The sequence below is a fragment of the Enhydra lutris genome, unplaced genomic scaffold (assembly GCF_002288905.1).
Source record: "Enhydra lutris kenyoni isolate GAN:26980312 unplaced genomic scaffold, ASM228890v2 scaffoldscaffold10, whole genome shotgun sequence".
Lineage (NCBI taxonomy): Eukaryota > Metazoa > Chordata > Mammalia > Carnivora > Mustelidae > Enhydra > Enhydra lutris.
In genome coordinates this window covers 20,698,767-20,721,987 of record NW_019154094.1, presented here as the reverse complement: position 1 = coordinate 20,721,987, position 23,221 = coordinate 20,698,767, and the positions used below count along the sequence as shown (strand labels likewise).

Sequence of the window (23,221 nt, the reverse complement as noted above, 5' to 3'; positions counted from 1 at the left end):
CGGGCTGCAGCCGGGGCCGCCGCCGCCCGCTGGCCTCGCCCCCCACACGCGCCGGCCGCGGCCGCCCCCGGGCCGTGTGGAGAGCGCGGAGAGCGCGGGGAGCGCGGATTCCGCGGCGGCGGCGGCGGCGGCGCAGCGCGGCTCAGGCGTCGGAGCGGGCGGCCGCGGGCGCCGCCGCCTCCTCCTCCATGGCTGTTTACCCGGCTGCATTGTGGGAGTTTGACCTCCGCCGCCGCCGCCAACCGCCGCCTCAGCTTGCGCCGCCGCCGCCGCCGCCGCGCACGCCATGGGAGCCGTGACTGACGGTGAGGCCCGCTCGCCGCCACCCGCGCCGGTTCCCCCGAGCCCCTCGGCCGCCCCGACCTCCTCCGAGCCCCCTGGCCTCCCTGGCCCCTTCCGGGAGCTCCTCGGCCTCTGTGATCCGACCCCGCGGGGAGCCGGCCTTTCGCGGACGCTTCTCCCCGGGTCCTTCGGGCCTCTCCCCGGCCCCCTGCTCCCCCTGGGCGCCCCTCGGGCTCTCGGCCCGCTCTTCGGAGGCCGCGCCTGGCTTGCAGAGGGTGTGCTGGGAGGATGGTAGGGGGGCTGGGAGCACACGTGCGGTGGGGGGGTTGGGCAGCGGTGCGTGGGCGGGTGGTACCGGGAAGGGGTCCAGGCCATTCGCGTTTGTGATGAGGGAGCACTTGGTGAGAATATGGAGTCTGAGGAGTGGCGAAGGGGAGGAAGAGATGGAGACCCTGCCCCGGTGGTCCGAGGTCTGGAGGGTGGGCTGGAGGGTGTGGGAACTTTAGGGATGGGGTGGAAGTTTGGGGCCAGGCCCGGACGAAGGGAGAAGTTCCAAGACGCGGATGCTAAGGGTGTCAGCGTACACAGGGTGACACCTGGAGGATTCTTCTGGGCAGGTTGGGAAGAGCCCCCCAGACAGTGGTGTGGATCGCAGTGAGGCCTGAGAACTAGCCCCGGACTGGAGGTAGGAAGAGAGAGTTAAGGACAATATCTAAAAAGGGTAGATGTGGGGTATCTGGAGGGCAGAGAGTGTGCAGTGTGCATGGGGGGGTTAGGAGGACCCAGTGTAGGGATGAGGCCACCTGGGGTAGATAAGACAATAAGAGATTTGTCTGTGTATATGTGTTGGGGACGGTGGTTTGTTGGCAGGAATGGGAGGAGGGTCGGCAGGCAGAGATGGGGTTTGTGGAACGTTGTGTGAGGATAGTTTAAGGCAGGTGGACCCATGTGTGCAGAAACCTACGGGATGATCTGCGGATTGAGAGCAGAGATAAAATAGGGTGCCGCGGTGAGGAAGGTGGACAGGCATGATGGGCAACTGGAGGGAGAACCTAAGAAGATATTAGGTTAAGGAGGAAGGAAGTCTTTTAACATCAGGGAAGGGGGTGTCTAGGGCTGCTGTATTTGAAGAGAAGGTCGCCAGTAAGGGGTGATGCCTGTGGAGAGATCATTTCTGAAAAGTTGGGGATGGACAGGATCTCCACATTAAAGGGCCTGCAATGGGAAAAAAAAGGCCTAAATTTGTGATAACAGGTAATGAAGTGGGAGGCTCTTAAAGGTCCAGGAACTTCATGGGAAATTACAGCTTTCTTTCATTCCAGTTTTATTTATCCTGTCAAGGCTAGTCCTTGGGATTACAGTCCAGAACCAACAGGCAAGACCTTTTCTCCCCTCTTAGGTTGCAGTCTGGTGGAAAGACACGTTGGATAATTAGTTTTACAAATGGCAAGTGCTACTGCAGGGAAGTACAAGGTTGGGGACTGTGGGATCATGTAACAAAGATTGCTTATGCATTCTCAAAGATCAGCTTCCCTAAGACAGTTACTGTTAATCCCGTTTTTGAGGAATAAATAGTTGTATTTGGACTGGTGTTCCAGGAGGGGAACCACTTGTGCAAAGGCCCCCAAATGTTGGAAAAACTCAAAGTTGATAAATATTTTCTAAAATTTAAAAAGTTATTTCCAGAGATTTCTGAGGGCAGTGAGAATGAGTTTTTAACATTGGTGTTGTGTGATCAGAATTACATTAAAAACAAGAAAACAAAAACCACCACCACACTATATGTACTATGTGAAGAATGATGAGGGGAAGGGAAGAGAGGAGTTCAGTGGTCTCTAACATGTAGTATTCATCATGTGTCAAGGAGTGTTCTAATTATTAACTCCAGTTTACAGGTGAAACTGGGACACGAGGAGGTTAAGCAAGTTGTCCAAGTTTGTGCAGTTAGTAAGGTATAGAGCCTGAGCTGAAAACCAGGCAGTCTGGCTCCAGAGTTCTTGCCCCTTATTACTGTGCATCCAGTCTCTCAGTTACTGCTGCCCTAGTCCTAGTAAGAGATCATGGGAACTCAGACAAAAGTGGCATGCAGAGAAGTAGACTGAGGTACAATGTCAGGACTTAAGCGGTTGAGTGGATGTTAGAGGTCACAGGAGTGCCCACTCTGCCCCTTACAATCTGTCTGATCTTGTGTAGGTTAATTAATCTCTTTGAGCCTCAGTTTCATTCTTTATAAATGGGGATAATAATAAAATCTATCTCATAAGGCAGTTTGGAGGTTTTAAATGCAATAAAAGTTGTTGTGCTTTGCATTGAGTCCAACATGGAGTAATGTTCAGCAGATACTACTAAATGTAAGAATTGGTTTACTCGTCTCTCCTTCATTTTCCTTTGATTAGGGCTGTGCCTTCTTCATCTCTGTATTTGCACAGATTGCCCTTGCCTGGCTGGCAACTGCTGTTTCTTCAAGACTCACCTCAAGTATTCATCTCATTTCTAGAAACAGTTGATCTTTCACCTATTAACCCTGTTATTTTATGCATATTACTTTTGTAGCACTTAATACTTAATTTACTTAAATGACATATTCCAGAAAATACTTAAGGCAGCTCACCATAATGTGAAACCACAAAAAATAAATGCATGAGAAAACAGGGCAAAAAGAGCATTGAGAGGAAAGAAAACGAAGTAGTTAGCAGTGGGGTGATCCTCAAAATGCAGTGGGTAAAATCTGGTGCATTAGGCAGCCAGAAGTGACTCTTGTTTCTCTCCTAGTTCATACCAAGGGGCAGGACCTAGTCCACTGTGTGCTGTTGTGTACAGGAGAGAAGGCAATGTTAGATACATAGTACAAGCAATTCTTTCTGATTAAAACACTAGAGATAAAGTTGTCTCTAGGGTCCCCATAAAGAAAAGCTAGTGTCATATCCTTAACCTCTTAACAGCACCGTTGATCATAGGGCTGTTTCCTGGCACATCCCTGACTAGGTCAGAGAAGGCTAAATCACAATTTAGAAAGGCATCCTAAAGCCAATAGGTGGTTTAGCTGAATACTTCTGCTGCTCTGCCTTCATTCAGAGCAGACTTTTGTTGTTGTTAATTTGTCTTAAGAATACTTAGGTCTTAGAAGAGTGGATGAAGTACAACTTTTTCAGGCGATCCACAGTAAACATGGTTTTTCTCAACTGGGCTTTTGGTAAAAAGCAGAAGTGAGTAGTGGGTATGATAGGTCAGCAGTATATTGCATACCTTCTGGGCCCAATTCAGGGTGCTGTCTACAGCAGTAAACTACCAAGGAAGCCCTGACTTCTGCTTGGGGGACAGAAGCAATGGTGTTCAATCAAATAAGTAATAAGATAGTTTCTGAGAAAGAACATAACTAAGCTCTGAAATGACCTAAGTTCTGAGAATGAACTGGATGGGATATGAAAGACCATAATGGGAGAGGGCTGCCAAAAGTCCTGTAGACTTCTCTGAGGAGTGACCCTTAGAATAAGGCCTGAAGGCGTCAACCCCTATGTAGACTTCAGGAAAGGATTCAGGACAGGTTGCAACTAGTGCAAAGGCCTGAGGCAAAAATAAGCTCTGCCCTGGGAGAAGATAAGGAATAAATTCAAGGAATAAGATAAGGGTTGGTATCCAGGTGCGTCTGGAGGGGTGTGATACAAAGGAGGTCAGAGAAGTAAACAGGAGCTTGCCCAGAGCTACCTAAGCGGTGGAAAGGAGATTGGATTGTCTTCTGTGGGGACTTACAAATATGATTAGAGGATTTTAAACAGAAAAGTTAGTACTTTTTGATCATTCTGGGTTGCTGTGTAGAGAATGGATTCTAGGAAGGCAAGAATGGAAGCAGAGAGGCCAGCAAGAAGTCCTCCAAGGCTCAGGGAGGGTTTGGATTAGGATGATGGCAGCAAAGAAGACAGGAGTGGCCTGAATAGCTCAGCCACCCTGAAAAGTTCTTGAAGTACCAGTACTCGTCTCTGGAGCTTAAAGGACAGCTAATGCCCTCTTACAAATTTGAGGTGCCTGGCAAGATGCTGTGCCCTCACATAATCCTTCCATATGGGTTTGCCTGTCCATTCGGACAGGGAACTCTTAGAGGAGAAGCTCTTATATTCCCTGCACCCTGTACAAGGACATTTTGGTGCCTGTGAGGAACTGCTCTGCTGAGGGAAGGAGAGAGACACGTGATATAGTTTCCATGGATACAGAACTATAGATATTACCACCAACACTACCATTTTATAGATGGCAAAATAGAGGTCCTGGGAAGTGAGTGACTTACTATCACATAGCTAGTTCTTGGCAAAGCCAGTTTCTCTCCTCCTCTGTTGTGACTCCAGCATTTTGGCTAACTGAAAACAGTTCGGGTTTTTGTTTTGTTTTGTTTTAAAGATTTTACTTATTCATTTGAGAGAGAGCACAAGCAGGGGGAGAGGCAGAGGCAGACTCCCCGCTGAGCTGGGAGCCTGACATGGGGCTCAGTCCCAGGATCTGGAGATCATGACCTGAGCCCAAGGACGATGCTTAACCATCTGAGCCACCCACGCACCCCTGAAAAACAGTTTAGATGTTGTCACTGTTAACTTAAACTATGTTCACAGTTTGTATTTTGTATGTGTTAATTTAAAGGGTATTAAACAGTGTTAGTACCCTGATGGGAATCATTTCAGAAGCACTTTTTTTTTTCTGAGAGAAAGAGAATCTTAAGCAGGCTCCATGCCCGACGGTGAGCCAACGCAGGGCTTAATCTCATGAGATCATGACCTGAGCCGAAATCAAGAGTGAGACACTTAACCAACGAGCCATTCAGAAGCACTTTTTGCAGTGCAGAGAACATTAGGTACGTACGTACATGGATGTGCCAGAGCACAGATGTGGGGTGAGAAGGAGATGGCAGGGAGCAGGGTGTGGCCGTACATTCCATTGAATAGAACTTGTTGGTTTTGACCGTATTTTTTTTTTAGTTGAGGTAAAATTAGTATATATCATTAGCTTCAGGTATACAACATAATTTGATATTTGTATGCACTACAAAGTGATTGTCATGATAAGCCCAGTTATCCATCACCATACAATTGACCCACTTCCCTTATTTCGCCTACCCTGCAATGGCCCTGTCCCTCTAATAACCACTAATCTGTTCTCTATATGGGTTTTTTTTTTAATGATTTTATTTATTTATTTGACAGAGGGATCACAAGTAGGCAGAGAAGCAGCAGAGAGAGAAAGGAGGAAGCAGGCTCCCTGCTGAGCAGAGAGCCCAATGCGGGGCTCGATCCCAGGACCCTGGGATCATGACTGAGCCAAAAGCAGAGGCTTTAACCCACTGAGCCACCCAGGTGCCCCCCCCCTTTTTTTTTATTGTTTGTTCCTTTGTTTTTTAGATGCCACATATAAGTGAAATCGTATGGTATTTGTTTTTCCCTGTCTGACTTGTTTCATTTAGCATAATACAGTCAGGGTCCATCCATGGTTTTGCAAATGACAAGATTTCCTTTTTTATGGCTGAGTAATATTCTACTGTATATATGTTTTTGTTTTCTAATTAGAAATATGATGTTTGGATATATGCCATTAAAACTTAAAATAATGGGTTTTAATATGCCTGTAAACAATATGACAGAACTATGCTATGACTTTCTAACAATGTGATTGTGGATATTTTCCTATAGCAGCGGATACTACTCATCTGTAAAATGAAGGTAATAATACACGCTTCTAGGGTTTCTTCAAGGGTGAAGTGTGATAATGTAGGTAAAGCACTTCAAAATTGGCTATTTAATCTCCTGTCCAAACCAGGACACTCTCTAGAGTAAAAGGAACAAACAGAATGTATGGTCCTCAAATAGGAGTGGGTAAACCTTGTTTAAGGGCCTGCTGCTGCTGGGATTCCTTTTTCAATTGCTGATCCAATGTTAATCGGACCTTTGTGGTCACAGAGTTTGTTTGGCTTTTTTTTTCCCCCCACTAAAGCCAATGGATTTAACCACTGTGTTCCCTCAGCTCTGATCCCAGCACAGGGGTTACTGATGCAGTGCACCTATTAAATACTGTTTCTTTAGCCAAGATAAATGGTTTTAAAAAGCAAGATTGAAGTTTCAACCTTGACTTTTTCAGCACCACACTCTAAACATTTAAGTAAATCTAGAGAAAAACAAAAGGACCTCAATACTTTGTTTTGCTTTTTTAAAAAAAATTTTGCTTTAATTTTTGTTTAAGTAATCGACTTTAACATTAGCAATGTATTTAGACTATCCCTAAGTATCTCACGAGAGATCAAAATTTTAAATGGAGAAAGCAAACCATCTTATATACTGTTCCTTCCACTCCTTTGTAACTTCTTGATATTGTCAGCCTTCAAAATTGTTTTAGTGATTTTAAGCTTCTTGAAAGGGGGAGCAACATGTTATTTTACCATAAGTAACCTAAAGCAATGAGACATAAGTAATTCAGCTTAATGACCCACGAGCAGTGGCGATCCAGTGATAAATCTGAAAGGAATCTGCATGCTCACAGTTTTTACATGGCCCTAGTCTCTTGTTGTAGGTCAAGTCAAGCCAGTTTTCTTGTTTCTTGTGAACACATCATGGATTCATTAAAGAACACTGAATGGAACTTATAATGCAGAAGAAATGGAGAAAAATACCTCAAAGTGACCAATAAGCTCACTACCCAGATAATCACTATTAGTATTTTTAAAAAGAAAAGTAATGCATGTCAGACAATTCAAGAAAAAAAACATACCAAGTGACAGTATGAAATCCCTCCCCTCTCACTTTCCATGGCTAGTCCCTCTTCCCCAGAGGTAATCACTGTAGACTGTTTTTGGTGTGCCTTTTCAGAAGGATTTTTAAGTGCCTCTAAAGGGTGAAAGCATCTTCTCTCATGCCAGACTTGTGAGTTTGAGTCTAAGCTCTACTCCATACTTCCAGTGACACTTACTTTGAGCAGCTAACTTTCAGTTCCTTCACTGGTAAAATAGAGGTTGTAATATCTACTTTACAGGGCTGTTGTGCAGATTAAGTGTAAATGCATATACATATATGCATTTACATATATGTGTATTTACATATATACATTTGCGTATACACATATACAAATAAAAGTTTTTTATATGTAAAAAACACATCCTTAGCATATTACAGGCATTATGTATATGTCAGTTGGTTGGCCACTATCTATATCTACTTTAAAATTTTACACAAACATACACACTCTTCTGTGATATACTTCTATAATCATATCTTGGAGCTCTTCCTACTTCATGCTTTTGTATCACTGTATAGTATTGTATTTTTAAAATTAATTCTTGGGCTGCCAGGGTGGCTCAGTTAAGTGTCTGCCTTTGGCTCAGGTCATGATCTTAGGGTCCTGGGATTGAGCCCCACATCAGGCTCCCTGCTCAGTGAAGAGTCTGCTTCTCCCGCTCCTTATGCCCCTACCACCTTGTGTGCACACTCTGGCTCCTGCACGCTCTCTCTCTTTAATAGACAAAATCTTCAAAACAATTAATTCTCTAGTAAACATCTAAACATTTAGTTATTTTCAGTTTCTTACTCTTACAGGTAGTATTCCAATGGAGATATTTGTATAGATGTCTTCACCACACACCTGTGGGAATATTTAATAGGAGACAGGTCAAAGACTACATGTATTTTTAATTTTGGTACATATTGCTACATTGCTCTAGGAGCCAGCTGTTTCAAAGTCACCCTGTCCCAAAGTGTTTAATAAATTGTCCCTTCTCATGGTTTTCAGTTTGGATCTAGGGTGTTTAGGAACACGAAAAAGAAACCAATGGTGCATTTCTGTGCTAATAAAATTCCTTGCTAAAGTGCTTTTAGAAAGGAAATGCTAATCTTCACTGGTAGATCACAGGATTGCTCTTTCCTTTTTTTTTTTTTTTTTTTAAGTTTTTTTTTTTTTTTTTACAGAAAAAAAGAGATTACAAGTAGGCAGAGAGGCAGGTGGGGGTGGGGGGAGCAGGCTCCCTGCTGAGCAGAGAGCCTGATGGGGCGCTGGATCCCAGGACCCTGAGATCATGACCTAAGCTGAAGGCAGAGGCTTAACCCATTGAGCCACCCAGGTGCCCCAGGATTGCTCTTTCCTAAAAGCAGGTGAGATGGCTGTGCTGTGAGGTCCAGCCGTTTAGAGAGGCACACCTAAGGGTAGATTAGCCCCAGGAGGAAGTGACTTTAACAGTGACACTCTTGATACTGGTTGTCAAGCCTTGACCTATCCCTAAAGAAATAAGTGTCTTGAAAGTTGGGCCAACATTATCTTCCAAATTGTTTTGCTTTTTGAATATTTGCTCCAAGATGTTCTGAAAACTTGTTTTGTAATCAAGGTTTTAAGAGCTATTGTGAGGGAATAACAATGATGGGTTTTGAAAGTCTGGGTTTATGAGAGATTGTCCTTTCTGTGATAAAATGAGAACACAGCTAAAATGGCAGTGTCCTGTGACTCAAGGCTTGGAGAAGGAGAATGGGTCTAGTGACTGTAAAGCAGTCATTTCTTCCTGCCTCTCTGTTTATGGAAAATGAGGTATTAAAAATCTAAGTCCTTCGACTTTTTGAGGCTTATTTAGTGTCTTAAGCAATTACATGTTTTTTCTAGGTATAGGTATAGGTCAGCATATAAGACAAAGAGGGGTTGAAAATGACAAGTAAATCTTTGCTTATCAACATATATGTCATAACTGATTTTAAAGTGATTCTGAACGGCAGACATTTTGTAGATACAATTATAGCACAACATATAACTGAATCCAGTAGGAAATCTTTTTGCAAGCCTACACTCAGGTGGAAAAGCACCAGTCTTGGGGCATATATTAGATATTTGGGGTCAAAAGCTTTTCGGGGGTGCCTGGGTGGCTCAGTTGGTTAAGCGTCTATCTTCGGCTCAAGTCATGATCCAGAGTTCTGAGATGGAGTCCCGCATCAAGCTCCTTGTTCAGCGGGGAGTCTGCTTCTCCCTCTGCCTGCTGCTCCCCATGCTTATACTCTTGTGTGCACTCGCGCTCTCTCTATCTCTCACAAATAAATATATAAAATCTTTAAAAGCTTTTCCAGATAGCATTGATCTTATAGTCAGTAAAGAAAGCAATCGTGACAACTAAGAAATGATATTGATAACATCATTAAAATAGTTTCTAACCCATCTTATAAAGGGTGGGCCAAGATCTGCCAGAGTTAATAATATTAGCATTTAAGTTGCTTATAGAGAGCTTCAGGCATGATGATAATTTATGAAGTTAATGTGTATAGTAAACAAAGGTTTTAGGTGTGTTCAGTGTAGCACTAACTGATGAAGTACCATTAAAAATAATAATACTCGTCATCTGTATTAGGAACCATCAGCAGCCTGCCTGGATTTAGATAGAATAAGCTATTTTCAAACTGGCCTCTTTGATTGTTGTCTTACTTTGTTGCCGTTGGAGCAGTGCTGTGTATTTTTATTTATGTTACTTTGGGGATTTTTATTCCCAGAGTATTTTGTAGGCAACAGCTGTCTATGCAGTTTAAGCTAGAGATACCATGACCTTAAATATGAAGCTTAAGAAAAAAGCAAATTTAGGAGAGATCATAACTAGGCAAAACTCTGAATGCATAATATTTACTTACATGGTTATACAGTTGTGTCCATAGATAGACGTTATCTATATATATCTATAAATACACCTTTCATAGTGTTCACTCACTTTTTAAGACTTTTTAGAATGATACAAATTGTGGATTAAATTAACATAAAGATACGGGTAACTTTTTTTTTTTTTCATTCTTACCCATGAAATGGCATTGTGCTCCTTTGCATAATTTCATTTCAATAAAGTTTCACAGCTTTCTTTCCAAGTGCATATCTTATTCCCATTTTACAAATGAAGTTTTATTCCCATTTTACAGATGAAGTGAAACTTGGTCCCACACACACACAAAGTAAAGCCTCTATGAACTAATCAGAATTTTGGCCCCAGTTGTTTACTTTGGCCCAGGGGTTTTGCTATGAAGACATGCCATTAGAGGGAAGAGGGATAGGGCTGAACTGGGAGAAGGACCTGGGACGGGGATCCATCATGCTACCAGAATTGGACCTGCCACACTCCTACACGTAGTGCCTTGGCTTTGGCCCCTGCCTTTTCCTAGCCAAGTCTCTGTTCAGTCCTAAATTGCCCCAGGACCTGTAATTCTAATCTCTAATTTTCATGCTGTTTTAGCTCCTACTGCATGTTTTTTGATAGCCTCCTAATAGCTTCCCTGCCTTTGGGCTTTTCCTAGTTACAGTCCATTATGTACACTGCCCTCAGCTTTATACTCTTGGAAAGTCTTGGTCCTGAACCATTAGCAACTTCCAGTTGCCTACCAGCAAAGTCCAAGTCCACTAGTATGGCATTCACTAGTGCAGACTCCCACATTCAGACCTCCATCTTTCTGTCCTTGGGTTCCAATATTTGTCCAGCCTCCTTAAGGTTCTCATATGCTCATGTATCTTCTAGCCTTTCATTCCCTCCTCTGCTAGAGCTCACAGCTTTCTCCCTGCCTGGGGTGGATAGGGAAGGGACTTAGGCTTGCTTTTTAATTTTTTGCCCTTTTTAAATATTTAAAGTTGGTCTTTTTTTTTTTTTTCTTTTTAAGATTTATTTATTTGGCAGAGGGTGGCAAAGGGAGAGAAAGTCTTAAGTAGAGTCCTCAGTGTGAGCATAGAGCCCCAGGTAGGGCTTAATCTCATGACCCTGAGATCCTGACCTGAGCCAAAATCAAGATTCGGATGCTCAACTGACTGTGCCAGCCAGACACCCCAAAGATTTTACTTTTTTAAGTAATCTTTACACTCAACGTGGGGCTCTAACTCACAACCCCAGGATCAAGAGTTGCATGCTCTACCAACTAAGCCAGCCAGGCACCCGTCATTTTTTGTATTTTTTAGGTAGCTTTATTGAGGGATAATTTTATACAAAGAACTGAATATTTAATGTGTAAAATTTGATGCATCTGGACATATGCAAACACCTGTGATAATTTCACCATAATCATAGCTTGCTTTTTCTTTTTTTTTTTTTTTTTTTTTTTTTAAAGATTTTATTTATTTATTTGACAGACAGAGATCACAGGTAGGCAGAGGCGGACAGAGAGAGAGAGAGGGAGAAGCAGGCTCCCTGCTGAGCAGAGAGCCCGATGCGGGGCTCGATCCCAGGACCCTGAGATCATGACCTGAGCCGAAGGCAGAGGCTTAACCCACTGAGCCACCCAGGCGCCCCACATAGCTTGCTTTTTCGAACAACAACTAACAGATTTTGAGTACTCATATGGTTCAAAAATCAAATGTAAAAAGATATTTCCCCATCTTCCAGCCTGTTCTCTATCCCACTTACATTGCCCCTCTCCCTTGGTAACCCCTTTTAGTTAGTTTCTTGTGTATCATTCCAAGGTATTTGTATGAATATAAGCATATATTCTCGGGTGCCTGGGTGGCTCAGTGGGTTAAGCCTCTGCCTTCGGCTCGGGTCATGGTCTCAGGGTCCTGGGATCGAGGCCCGCGTCGGGCTCTCTGCTCAGTGGGGAGCCTGCTTCCCCCTCTCTCTCTGCCTGCCTCTCTGCCTGCTGGTGATCTCTCTCTCTCTGTCAAATAAATAAATAAAATCTTAAAAAAAAAGCATATATTCTCGTTTCTCCCCCATTTATGTGTGAAAGGAAACATGCTATACATTACTGTTCCTCACCTTGCTCTTTTGTCAAGTTATCTTTTTTTTTTTTAGATTTTGTTTTTTTATTTATTTGACAGAGATCACAAGTAGGCAGAGGGGCAGGCAGAGGTGGGGGGGGGGAAGCAGGCTCCCCACTGAGCAGAGAGCCCTATGTGGGGCTCGATCCCAGGACCCTGGGATCATGACCTGAGCCCAAGGCAGAGGCTTTAACCCACTGAGCCACCCAGGTGCCCCTTGTTAAGTTATCTTAAGTGATATCTGTATCAACACATAAACATTTCCTCATTCTTTGGTGGTGGTTGTTGTTTTTATGCCTTCATAGCATTCCATCATATTTTTGTGCCAAAATTTATCTAGCTCCCTGTCAATGGACATAGTCATATTACATATGTACGAGTTTATCTAGGATTATTGGGTGGAAGGGTCTGTGTTATTTGAAGTTTAGGTAGATATTGTTGAAATACCTTTTAGCTTTCTTGATTGGTGATTTTTTAAAAGATTTTATTTATTTTATTTTTATTTATTTGATAGGGAGTGAGCAAGAGAGAAAGAGAGCACAAGCAGGGGGAGAAGGAGAAGCAGACTCCCCATGGAGCAGGGAGCCCGATGCAGGGCTCAATCCCAGGACTCGGGATCATGACCTGAGCCGAAGGCAGATGCTTAATCAACTGCACCACCCAGGAACCCCCAAAATTTTCTTTATTTGAGAGATAATGAGAGAGCAGGCAGGGTGGGGAGCAGAGAGAGAAGAGCAAGCAGACTCTGCTGAGTGTGGAGCCTGACGTGGGGCTTGATCACAGGACCCTGAGATCATGACCTGAGCAGAAAACCAAGAGGTCACTTAACTGACCGAGCCATCCAGGCACCCCACTGACTGATGATTTTTAAGTATGAAAAGAGCAGCCCAAATTCCATTTTCCCCGATTCCCCCAAGCCGAAGGAACCTGTCCTAATCTCTTCTGGTGCACGTCCGTGTCATTCACTTAACAGCCCTCGCCTCTTCTGCATGTGTTCACGTGCACGTTATTTCTCCACCTAGAGTGGAAGAGTTCAGGTCTTCATCTCACATCCTCAGAACTACTCTGGTCCCCTCTGGACACATCTGCTCATTGATCAAGTATTCATGTTTTTGTACAAGAAGAGAAATCTCTGCTTCGGACCTGAAAATAAGGTGGTTGCCTCTTTGGTCCTTGTTAGTATTTTATTGAGACAAAACTCTTCGAAGGGCAGATGGCCCCAGGCAGATACCACAATCCAATTTAAAAATATTTATTGCACATCAGAAGTGTAAAGACACAGGGGTACTTCCTCCTCTCTCTCTCTCTCTGCCTACTTGTGATCTCTGTCAAATAAATAAATAAAATTTTAAAAAAAGAAGAAGAAGTGTAAAGACACAGTGTGAGAGGTTGGGGAGGAAACAAAATGAATGAGACCCAGGACTGCCCCTTATGAACCTTTTCCCAAGTTTATTTGGCCTATACAGTGTTCTGACATTTTTTCAAGAACTTCTTTAATTGGGGTATTACATACATAAACATACACAGATCTTAACTCTACAGCTGGAATGATCACCAAATGTGCTTGAAATATTTTTTTTGTCACCAAACCTTAAAAATCTCTTGAAAAACCAGCTGTGGTAATAGTTCCCCCCCTTAGGGTACTTGTTTCCCAATTTTCTGTTCCCTTACATCCCTGGTCCTCAATAAAGTAAGATGCCCAGGTATTTGGGAGGAAGATGGGGTTTCTTGGGCAGGTTGGGAGAGCAGAGATAAGAAAACGAGAAACTGAACAGAAGAAAGGAATTGAGCAGCATCAAACATCAAACTGCTCACTGCTGGATGTTTACTTTTAACAAAGTTAAAGCGTGTTTGTAATAAAAAATAAAAATTCAAAACCCAATTCTAAAAGTGTTCCTCAATGTCACAGAACAGATTTTAAAACTGCAGCCACCTGCCTTCCAAAGTTTATCTCCGCTGCACTCAGAATACTTCAGCCTACACACAGGAACTCTTGTTTAAGATTTCGCTGTTGTTACATTGTGCAGGCTCTCCAAGAATTAACCACACTTAAAAAATTATTTTTTAGGGGCGCCTGGGTGGCTCAGTGGGTTAAAGCCTCTGCCTTCGGCTCAGGTCATGATCCCAGGGTCCTGGGATCGAGCCCCGCATTGGGCTCTCTGCTCAGTGGGGAGTCTGCGTCCTCTCTCTCTCTCTCTGCCTTCAAAAGACTTTTTTAAATCTTTCTAAAAAATTAGTTTTTAAAAAAAATAATGCACGCACATGGTGAAAAACAAACAATTCTGTGAAATAACATAGAAAATTCAGTTTTTTCTCATTCCCTCTGTAGTCCCTATCACCAGAAGAAACTTCTATAACCAGTTTCTTGTGTTCTTTCCAGAGATATTCTCTGAATACGCACATATGTATGTGTGCGCACACAGGCACACACAAACACACAAAGCCTCCCCCTTTTCTACACAGATGACAGCAAACGGTGTGGTTCTTTGCACCTGTTTTGTTTTCATTTCACTTCCTGGACCAAAGGAGATTTCTTGCCATCAGTATATACAGCCACACTGTTGGCTTCATCATAGTACATTATATGAAGTTTGGATAATCTAACCAGTCTCTTACTGGTACATGCTTAGGTTTGCGATCTTTCTACTAGGAACAGCACTAAGAACATCTCTGCATTTATCTTTGTGGGTGGATGCGCATGGTTATCTATGGGATCAGTTCCTAGAATTGGAGTTCTGGGGTTGGAAAGATAATGTGCCTTGGAAATCTTGTTTGTGATAGCCCATTTGCCCCCAGAAAGAGCCTACCAGTCTGCATGCCATCAGTGTATGGCATTACAAAGTGCAGTTTCTCTGTATCCTTGCCAGCACTTTTATCAGGTATTTTGATCTTTGCCAATCTGATAGATGGAAATTATGTTTGGGGTGCCTGGGTGGCTGAGTTGGTTAAGCCTCCAACTCTTGCTTTTAGCTCGGGTCATGATCTCATCATGGATTGTGGGATTCAGCCCTTGTTCCAGCTCGCTGCTCAGTGGAGAGTCTGCTTAGGGATTCTCTCCTTTACCCCACACATGCGAGCTCTCGCCCTCTCAAATAAATAAACCTTTTTTTTAAACATTGTGTTTTATTGGGTTTCAGTCTGCCCTTCTCTTGTCATGATCCAGCATTATTTTGTCCAGCAAGAACACTGCTAGACTGGCCAATTGGAGCCCCACTTACCACTCATCATTATTATCTGCCATGCTCTCTGATTCCATTTTCTTTTTCTTTCCCTTGAAGCAAAAGTGAGACAGACTTGTTCAAAAAGAAAAAAAAGTCTTCATGGGGAAGAAACATTACAGATGTAATAACTAAATTACACCTTTTTTTTTGACAAATCCATTCTCATTTCTCTGACCTCTCTCTCGTTCTTGTCACCCAATCTGCCACTACATCTTTCAAATCTTTTCTTTCTGTGCCTTTCACCACTACCTCACCCCAGTCAGAGACAGGAACACTTCAGCCTGCCTTCTGTGTGAACAGGTTTTTCCAAAACAGAGTTCTCCAAGAACTATGGGCTTATGTCCTTGGCGATACCTGAAAACTATTTCCGTTCAGTACCCCAGCAGTAGAATTCCAGTTCCATGAGCGCATTGATAACCCCAGCCTCTAGTACACTGCTTGCATATAGTAGACACTCAGTAACTGTCTTCATAGTGACATAAAAATATATACATAAATTATAGTAAAACCTGCATAACGTAAAATTTGCCATCCTAACCATTTTAAGTATACCGTTTAGTGGCTTGAAGTATATTCGCGTCCCAATGGTTTTCTTTTGGATGAATGAGTAAGTCGTGATATTGGTTATTTGTCCCTGAAAGTCAGCAAGAGCCAGACCATCGTTTTCATTGATGGTGTTGTTCTTCCCTCCAGACGAAGTCATACGGAAGCGTCTCCTGATTGATGGAGATGGCGCTGGAGATGACCGGAGAATCAATCTGCTGGTGAAAAGTTTCATTAAGTGGTGCAACTCCGGGTCCCAGGAAGAAGGGTATTTCATCTGACTGTCGTTGCTACACCAGTGTCCTAATCAGAGTTTAGACCGTGTATACAGCCCTGTCAGTAGTTCAGCTTTTCACTCTCCTTCGGTTGTCCAGTGGAGGCAACTCTAGATTTTTCTGGCCCTTATTTCTCTTCAGAAGCCTGCTTTGTGTTTATGCAAATGCGCAGAAGGTGTAGTGGTTAAGAAATAAGGATTAAATTCTGGCTCATTCATTCGGTCACTTTCGGCATTTAGTTAGACAAAATATCTAAATGGAATTTTCTCTTTTGCTTTTTTCATAAAATATTTGAATCACTCTTTATAGCACTACTTTTTCTTTTTTAGTTTAAATTCAATTAACATGAGATATATTATTTGTTTCAGGGGTACAGGCCTGTGATTCATCAGTTTTATGTAACACCCAGTTCTCATTACAACGCATACCCTCCCCAATGTCTATCACCCAGTTACCCAAATCCTCCACTCCCCCCTCCCCTCCAGCAACCCTTTTTTTTTCAGTAAGCTCTAGGCCCAGTGGGGCTTGAACTCAGGACCCGAAGATAAGGGGTCACCTGTGCTACTGACTGAGTCAGTCAGCCCAGTGCCCCAATTTTCTCTTTCGTAAATAAGCTAATAAAAAGTTTTTATATACTACAGGGTTCTATATATATTTAATAACTTTTTTGCCTTAGAAAAATTTCCCTCATTTGAATTAGCTTTTCACATAAATCATTGTTAAAGAGTGAAAATTTTGTGAAAATAAAATTGTGAGGATAAAAAACCATCCTGATTAAAACTTTTTTTTTTAATGGGGCGCCTGGGTGGCTCAGTGGGTTAAAGCCTCTGCCTTCGGCTCAGGTCATGATCCCAGGGTCCTGGGATCGAGCCCCACATCGGGCTCTCTGCTTAGCGGCGAGCCTGCTTCCCTCTCTCCCTCTCCGCCTGCCTCTTTGTCTACTTGTGATCTCTCTGTCAAATAAATAAATAAAATCTTAAAAAAAAAAAAGAAAGAAAGAAAATTAAACAAAGATATTCTAAATTATTTTAAATAAAGCAAATGATTCTCTCAGAACTTGGTAGTTCTGCCTGCACTGTAATATATAATTGTTCAACTTTGGTATTTCACAAAAATCTTTAGTCTGTTTTTCTCTTTTCCACCAGATACAGCCAGTACCAACGTATGCTGAGCACACTGTCCCAATGTGAATTTTCAATGGGCAAAACTTTGTTGGTATATGATATGAATCTCAGAGAAATGGAAAATTATGAAAAAATTTACAAAGAAATAGGTAAACTTAAAACAATTTATGTTTCTGTGTAAAATTTTAATTTTTATGGTGTAAAGGAAGTAATATCTACTAGCATTTTTCTTTGATCAGTGGTAAAATAATAACAATGACAATATTAATAGAAAGACTGTGGTAAATGTTAGCTCCAAAAATGTATTCTGATATGATTACGGTACTTTGGATTGTAGCTGTTTTTTAAACACCAGCCTCTATTAGCAATGGAACTCAATTTAAAAACACATTTTAAAATGGAAAATGGATGAAGATGATGCATGTTGCTGCAACTGTCTTTAAAAAATCCCTTTTCACGTAGAATGTAGCATTGCTGGAGCACATGAAAAAATTGCTGAGTGCAAAAAGCAAATTCTTCAAGCGAAGCGGATACGAAAAAATCGCCAAGGTAAGGGTTTTGAGGGATTTAGGGTGCAAATACTTTATTACTGAGTACTATTTTCATACAGTTTTTAACGTTGTGTGGTAAAATCTTCAGCAAGAATCAATCTGAATTAAAAAAGAAAGAGCTAAACTTAATTCTTTAAAACTATATTATTCTTCAAAATAGTGGAGAAGGAAGGCTATGCTGAAAAACATTTTTTTTTTGCTGTATTATATTGATTATCCAAATATTTCTTAAGTATTCATTTTTTCTTACTGTTTTCAGACCCTTTGCCTAAGTAATGTTATCGTTAATCAGCAGAGACAATTCACACAAGTACACTAGACCTAAGGTTTTGTTTCTTATTTGTTTGTTTCATGGAGTTACTTTCCAGGAAAAAGAAAAGAATTTAAAGCCCAGTGAGTTTTTAAGTACAAACCAAGCGAACATTTAAAGTTTAGCTTCGTCCTGATCTCTTTTGGCTTTGTTTGTTTGTTTTTAAGATTTTATTCATTTATTTGACAGAGAGCAAGAGCACAAGCCAGGGAGAGCAGCAGAGGGAGGATAGGGAGAAGCAGGCTTCCTGCTGATCAGGGAGCCTGATATGGGGCTCCATCGTTATCTTCAGGGAACTAGAGTTTTCAGGGAACTAGAGTCTCTGGGAAAGGAACTAGAGCATCTTTCACATATTAAAGAAAGTGTTGAAGATAAGGTCAGATTATGACCTGAGCTGAAGGCAGGTGCTTAACCGACTGAGCCACCCAGGCACCCCTGTTTTGTTTTTTTATTAGGTTATGTCATTGCAGTCCATAAAAACTATTTCAAAATTGTTTCAATGGCTGGGGCATTGTTCCTCCTATAATGTAAGTTGAAAGAAAGGAAGATAAAAAATATAATGCATAAGGGCGCCTGAGTGGCTCAGTGGGTTAAAGCCTCTGCCTTCGGCTCGGGTCATGATCCCAGGGCCCTAGGATCAAGCCCCGCATTGGGCTGTCTGCTCGGCAGGGAGCCTGCTTCCCCCTCTCTTTCTGCCTGCCTCTCTGCCTACTTGTGATCTCTGTCTGTCAAATAAATAAATAAAGTCTTCAAAAAATAAAAAAAAAAAATATATATATATATATATATAAAAAATGCATAATCACAACTGTGACCTATATACGAAAAACAAGAAGGAAATAGAAAATGTTAATGGTTATTTTGGGTCTGTGGATTTTTAGGGCTTGGTCTTTTTTTTTTTTCCTTGCAGTGGACATGTATTTTTTTGTAATCAAAAACTTTTTTATTAAAAGTCACACTTTCATTGAATCAAAATGCTGATTTTCAAAACAATGAACTTTACTTTTTAATGAGCCAATTAAGATGTTCAGTTCCTTATTTAAAAAAATTGGTTTTGAACTCATTCAAAAATACATGTGGTCAAGTTCAGTGGCCAATTTGCAGAAGAATATATCAACTTATTTAATAATTATTATCGATTCTAAAAACATTTTAAAAGGTTTCATAGTGTTTTTCTCAATTAGTTGAGGCTTTGAAATGAATGCTGCCATTCATCAGTTCAAGGTTAATGGGAAACAACAGGGAAATTTGGAGACCTCAGTGGAAGAGAAAAAAGAAATTTTATCATTTCTGAATTTTAAATTGATTTTAAATCTCTGAACTCTTTACCTTTAGAATGAGGATGAGAAGTGTTTGCCATTGTTAAGGTCTGCAGTGAATGGTAGTATACTGACCTCGCTGACCTTCTCTTTGCTGGGCAAATAGTGAATAAGATCCTCTTCATAATCAGTCCACTTAATGATCAATAAAGGGCTTCAGTTCACTTTGCTATGCTAGCCTCTTATATCCTGCCCAGGGATAGGTAAATAGAAAAACAGAGTGGGAGCAAAAGGCCCCAAAAAGGGAACAGTTTTGAAATCATGTTGAACCAAGTGACATTGGCAGTACTCTTTCCATCCTTCAGTGTTTTCATCTTTATGCACTGACAAAGTGATTAGGAGAGACCTGTGATATTATACCTTTTTCTTCATGTCCATGTTCAAAAGAAAACCTTAATTTGGTAAATATTTTGTATCTTTCAGAATATGATGCTTTGGCTAAAGTGATCCAGCACCATCCAGACCGGCATGAGACATTAAAGTAAGTTTAGAGTTTACTTTGAAAGGAACTAATCTTTATAAATTTATAACGTTTACATACTAGCCTATGCATTCCATTTTTATGGGAGTACATAATATGTTTCAGAAGGAGGGGTCAGATCTTCCGAATTATATATACTACCAGTTGACTGAATTTTTCCTTCCTCTGATCTTACTGTCTGTAGTTCTAAAACAAATGAATATATATATATCACAAATGAAAATAGATAAAATATGGTAGATTATATATACAATACTAAATGAGCAATTTAAAAGAACAAACTAGATATATACTTTTTTTCTTTTCTTTTTTTTTTTTTTTTTAGATATATGCTTGTTAAACTCAGATCTCAGGGGCACCTGGGTGGCTCAGTCTGTTAAGCGTCTGCCTTCGGCTCAGGTCATGATCCCAGGGTCCTAAGATCAAGTCCTGCATCGGGCTCCCTGCTCAGTGGAGAGTCTGCTTCTGTGTCTGCCTCCCCCAGCTTGTGCTAGTGCTCTCTCTCTCTCTGTCTCTTAAATAAATTAATTAAAATCTTTAAAAAAAAAAAAACCTTAGATCTTAAAAATATAATCAGTGAAAAGAAGAATAGAAGACAATGAATTTTAAGTTATTCCTAAGTTTCTGTAACACATACAGAATAATAACCATTTATAAAAGTTAACCCCCCCCATTACATACTAGTACTGTATATTATTTAGAGAGACAAATATGTGAATGAAAAAGGATTGGCGTGATGAAGTGATTGCCTGAGTAAGGAATAAAGGAGGAAAAATGGTCTGGGATAGAGGATAGCCAATAAGGTTCTAAGAGGATTTCAAGTTAATCTGAAATGTTTCATTTCTTTTACCAAGAGGGAAAAAAAAAAGAGGAAAGACTTTTTTTTTTGGTCAAATAAGTATGATAAAATGTTAAAAGTTATCGGTTCTTTTGGTGTGATATCCTATTATGTGTGTTTTCTTAGGTTTTAAAAACTTTTTAGAAATCTGATTTTAATAAAGAAAAGTATATACTTAGAATTTAAAAAGACCATCCCTAGCTTCAAAGTTTCATCATAATGGAGTTTAATAACTTCTTATCCTTTTTTTTTTAATTTTTAAAATCCTATTTAGTAACTAAAAAGTTAGGTATTAATTGTGACTTCTGTGCCCCCAGTTAGCAAACTTTAACACTGTTTTATTGTTTTCAGGGAACTAGAATCTCTGGGAAAGGAACTAGAGCATCTTTCACATATTAAAGAAAGTGTTGAAGATAAGGTATCTATACACATACATTGGTCTCTATGATATGTATATGTGTATAGATCAATGTGTATTAATTTTTTTTCTTGTTTACACAGCTGGAACTGAGGCGGAAACAGTTTCACGTTCTACTTAGTACCATCCATGAACTTCAGCAAACGCTAGAAAGTAAGTAGAAGTAGTCACAGAATGAATGTTTATAAAGACTTTTAAATGATCCAGGGGCATGCCTTCTAAAACACACATCTTGTTGAGAGAGTAGACCTTCAGTTTCAGAACAGGAGTATAGTTGGATGATGTTAGAAGTACTCAAGCTGTTCAAGTTTCTGCGTATATGATTTAAAATACATGTCCTGTGGTTCACATTAAGAGAAATTTAAGGATGATAGATTTGGAATTCTTCTTGGTTTATTACAGTTTATTGCTCTAAAGTAACAATGCAGGATCCAGGCAGGCAGTGGTCAGTGAGTGGAGTAATAGTGCATAAGCACGTTTGCATAGTCGGTAAATGGAAGGTGCTTTGAGAAACTTGAGACTAGCTCTTTGTATTGACTGTTGCCAATTGGAAATGTTTATGTTATCTGACCTCCTTATTGTTTTTACGAAAAACCTAAAACCTAGATTTTTTTTTTTTAATGTGTTCTATCACATAAATTTTACACTTTGACTTAACTAATAAACACCAACAACCAAAACAGCACTTTTAAAACCAAGCACTGTGTTGGCCGATGACAGTCATAGGCTGCCATTTTGCCATCTTTGTTTTAGACATATTGGCTCATAAAGGTTAAAAATGTTGTGATGTATTCATTAAACATATAATTTAAACAAATTAGACTGAAGTTTTACGGTTCTTCTCAATTGCAGATGATGAAAAGCTCTCAGAGGTAGAAGAAGCTCAAGAAAGCACCATGGAAACAGATCCTAAGCCATAGACAGGCTAATGGTTCACACTTCCCAAGAATGCAGAAGTAACGTCATGTTCCTAGTGCATTCAGAATTTGTTGTGCTCTTCAGATATTTAAAGTTTTGGCAGTAAACTACTTTGCTTTTAAATATTAATGCACAGTTCATTCCTATTTCTTTACACAAAGGAAGAAAACTTCACTATAGATTAATTTGTATTGAAATGTGTTTTTTATTCTTAAAAGGTAGGAAGCAATATCCAAAATTGTTTAATAAAATGTTTTCAAGGCAGATATGTTTGTTCTCATTAGCTTTCTAAGTAGTTTTTATAAAATAAATTGAGGATTGTGAGAAAGTGGCATTTGTAGAATGTCTGTGAAAAAATGAGTCAGTCTGGAAATCGTTACCATCTTTGAAAATGGAATTCGTAAATAGGCTTCATGAGGGCTTTGAACTTGTGAAATTGTGTACAAAGTGTCTGTGGTGTGTCCTCATTTGGCAAGAGGTTGCCTGATCTAACAGTCAGTGGTATAAGAAGTAATTACAAGAGCAAAGTAAATGAATCATGCATTGCCTTCTAGATCTCTCAATGTAATGCTTAAGCAATGTGGTTGTTAAACATTTTGTTATTATGTTTTCTTCTACTGTTTCATTTTTAGGAGTCATTTTCAGTAGAAAAAACATATCAACAAAGAAAAAATTGTCTCAGAAAAATAATCTATTAAGATGGTCAGTCTTGCATAAACGATTTCATGATCTTAAAAATTAAGCTAAGGCTAAATCAGTTGTAATTTTCTTAAGTTGTGAATTTAATGTTCCATACTTGTTAGCTTCCATCCATATCCATTTCTTTTAGTTCGGAAACATGACATTTTGCATGAGTCATACCTTAAACAATGTTACATTTTTGTAATTTTAGTAAGAATTCTTATCTTTAAGTATGAAAGTTTAAATTTAACTCAGTAGTAGTCTTATTACAAGTGTCATAATACCATTAAATGCTTCTAATTTCATCTGGCAAATCCTGGGAGAAATTTATTTGCAGAATTGCTATGCCCTGATAAATGTTTCTGTTTTCCAATATTAATAAGAATTATGAAGCAAAAATTTGCTAACATGGACTCAAAATTAAAAATCAGTTGTTCAAAAAAGGATTTTTTTAAAGACTGTTGTGCAGAATATTCTAAGAAATTTCCATCTCCCCAACTGATAATTCACTAGAGAGATTTATTCAGGATTATGTACCAAAA

The 23,221-nt window shown here is 40.4% G+C and overlaps 1 protein-coding gene across 2 annotated transcripts; it reads left to right on the top strand.

The window, feature by feature from the left end:
• The first annotated feature begins 157 nt into the window (after positions 1–157).
• On the top strand, positions 158–22,264 carry LOC111144332 (THO complex 7). 2 transcript variants are annotated; one of them, XM_022498582.1, is made up of 8 exons: positions 158–305; positions 15,915–16,032; positions 17,185–17,312; positions 17,626–17,712; positions 19,767–19,824; positions 21,014–21,080; positions 21,164–21,233; positions 21,933–22,264. In XM_022498582.1, exons 1-8 carry the CDS (start codon positions 287–289, stop codon positions 21,998–22,000), a joined length of 615 nt encoding a protein of 204 aa, XP_022354290.1. In that variant the 5' UTR covers positions 158–286; the 3' UTR covers positions 22,001–22,264. The 2 variants fall into 2 exon arrangements, with proteins under 2 accessions (XP_022354290.1, XP_022354291.1); XM_022498583.1 differs by lacking the exon at positions 158–305 and adding an exon at positions 5,049–5,122.
• Positions 22,265–23,221: the final 957 nt, after the last annotated feature.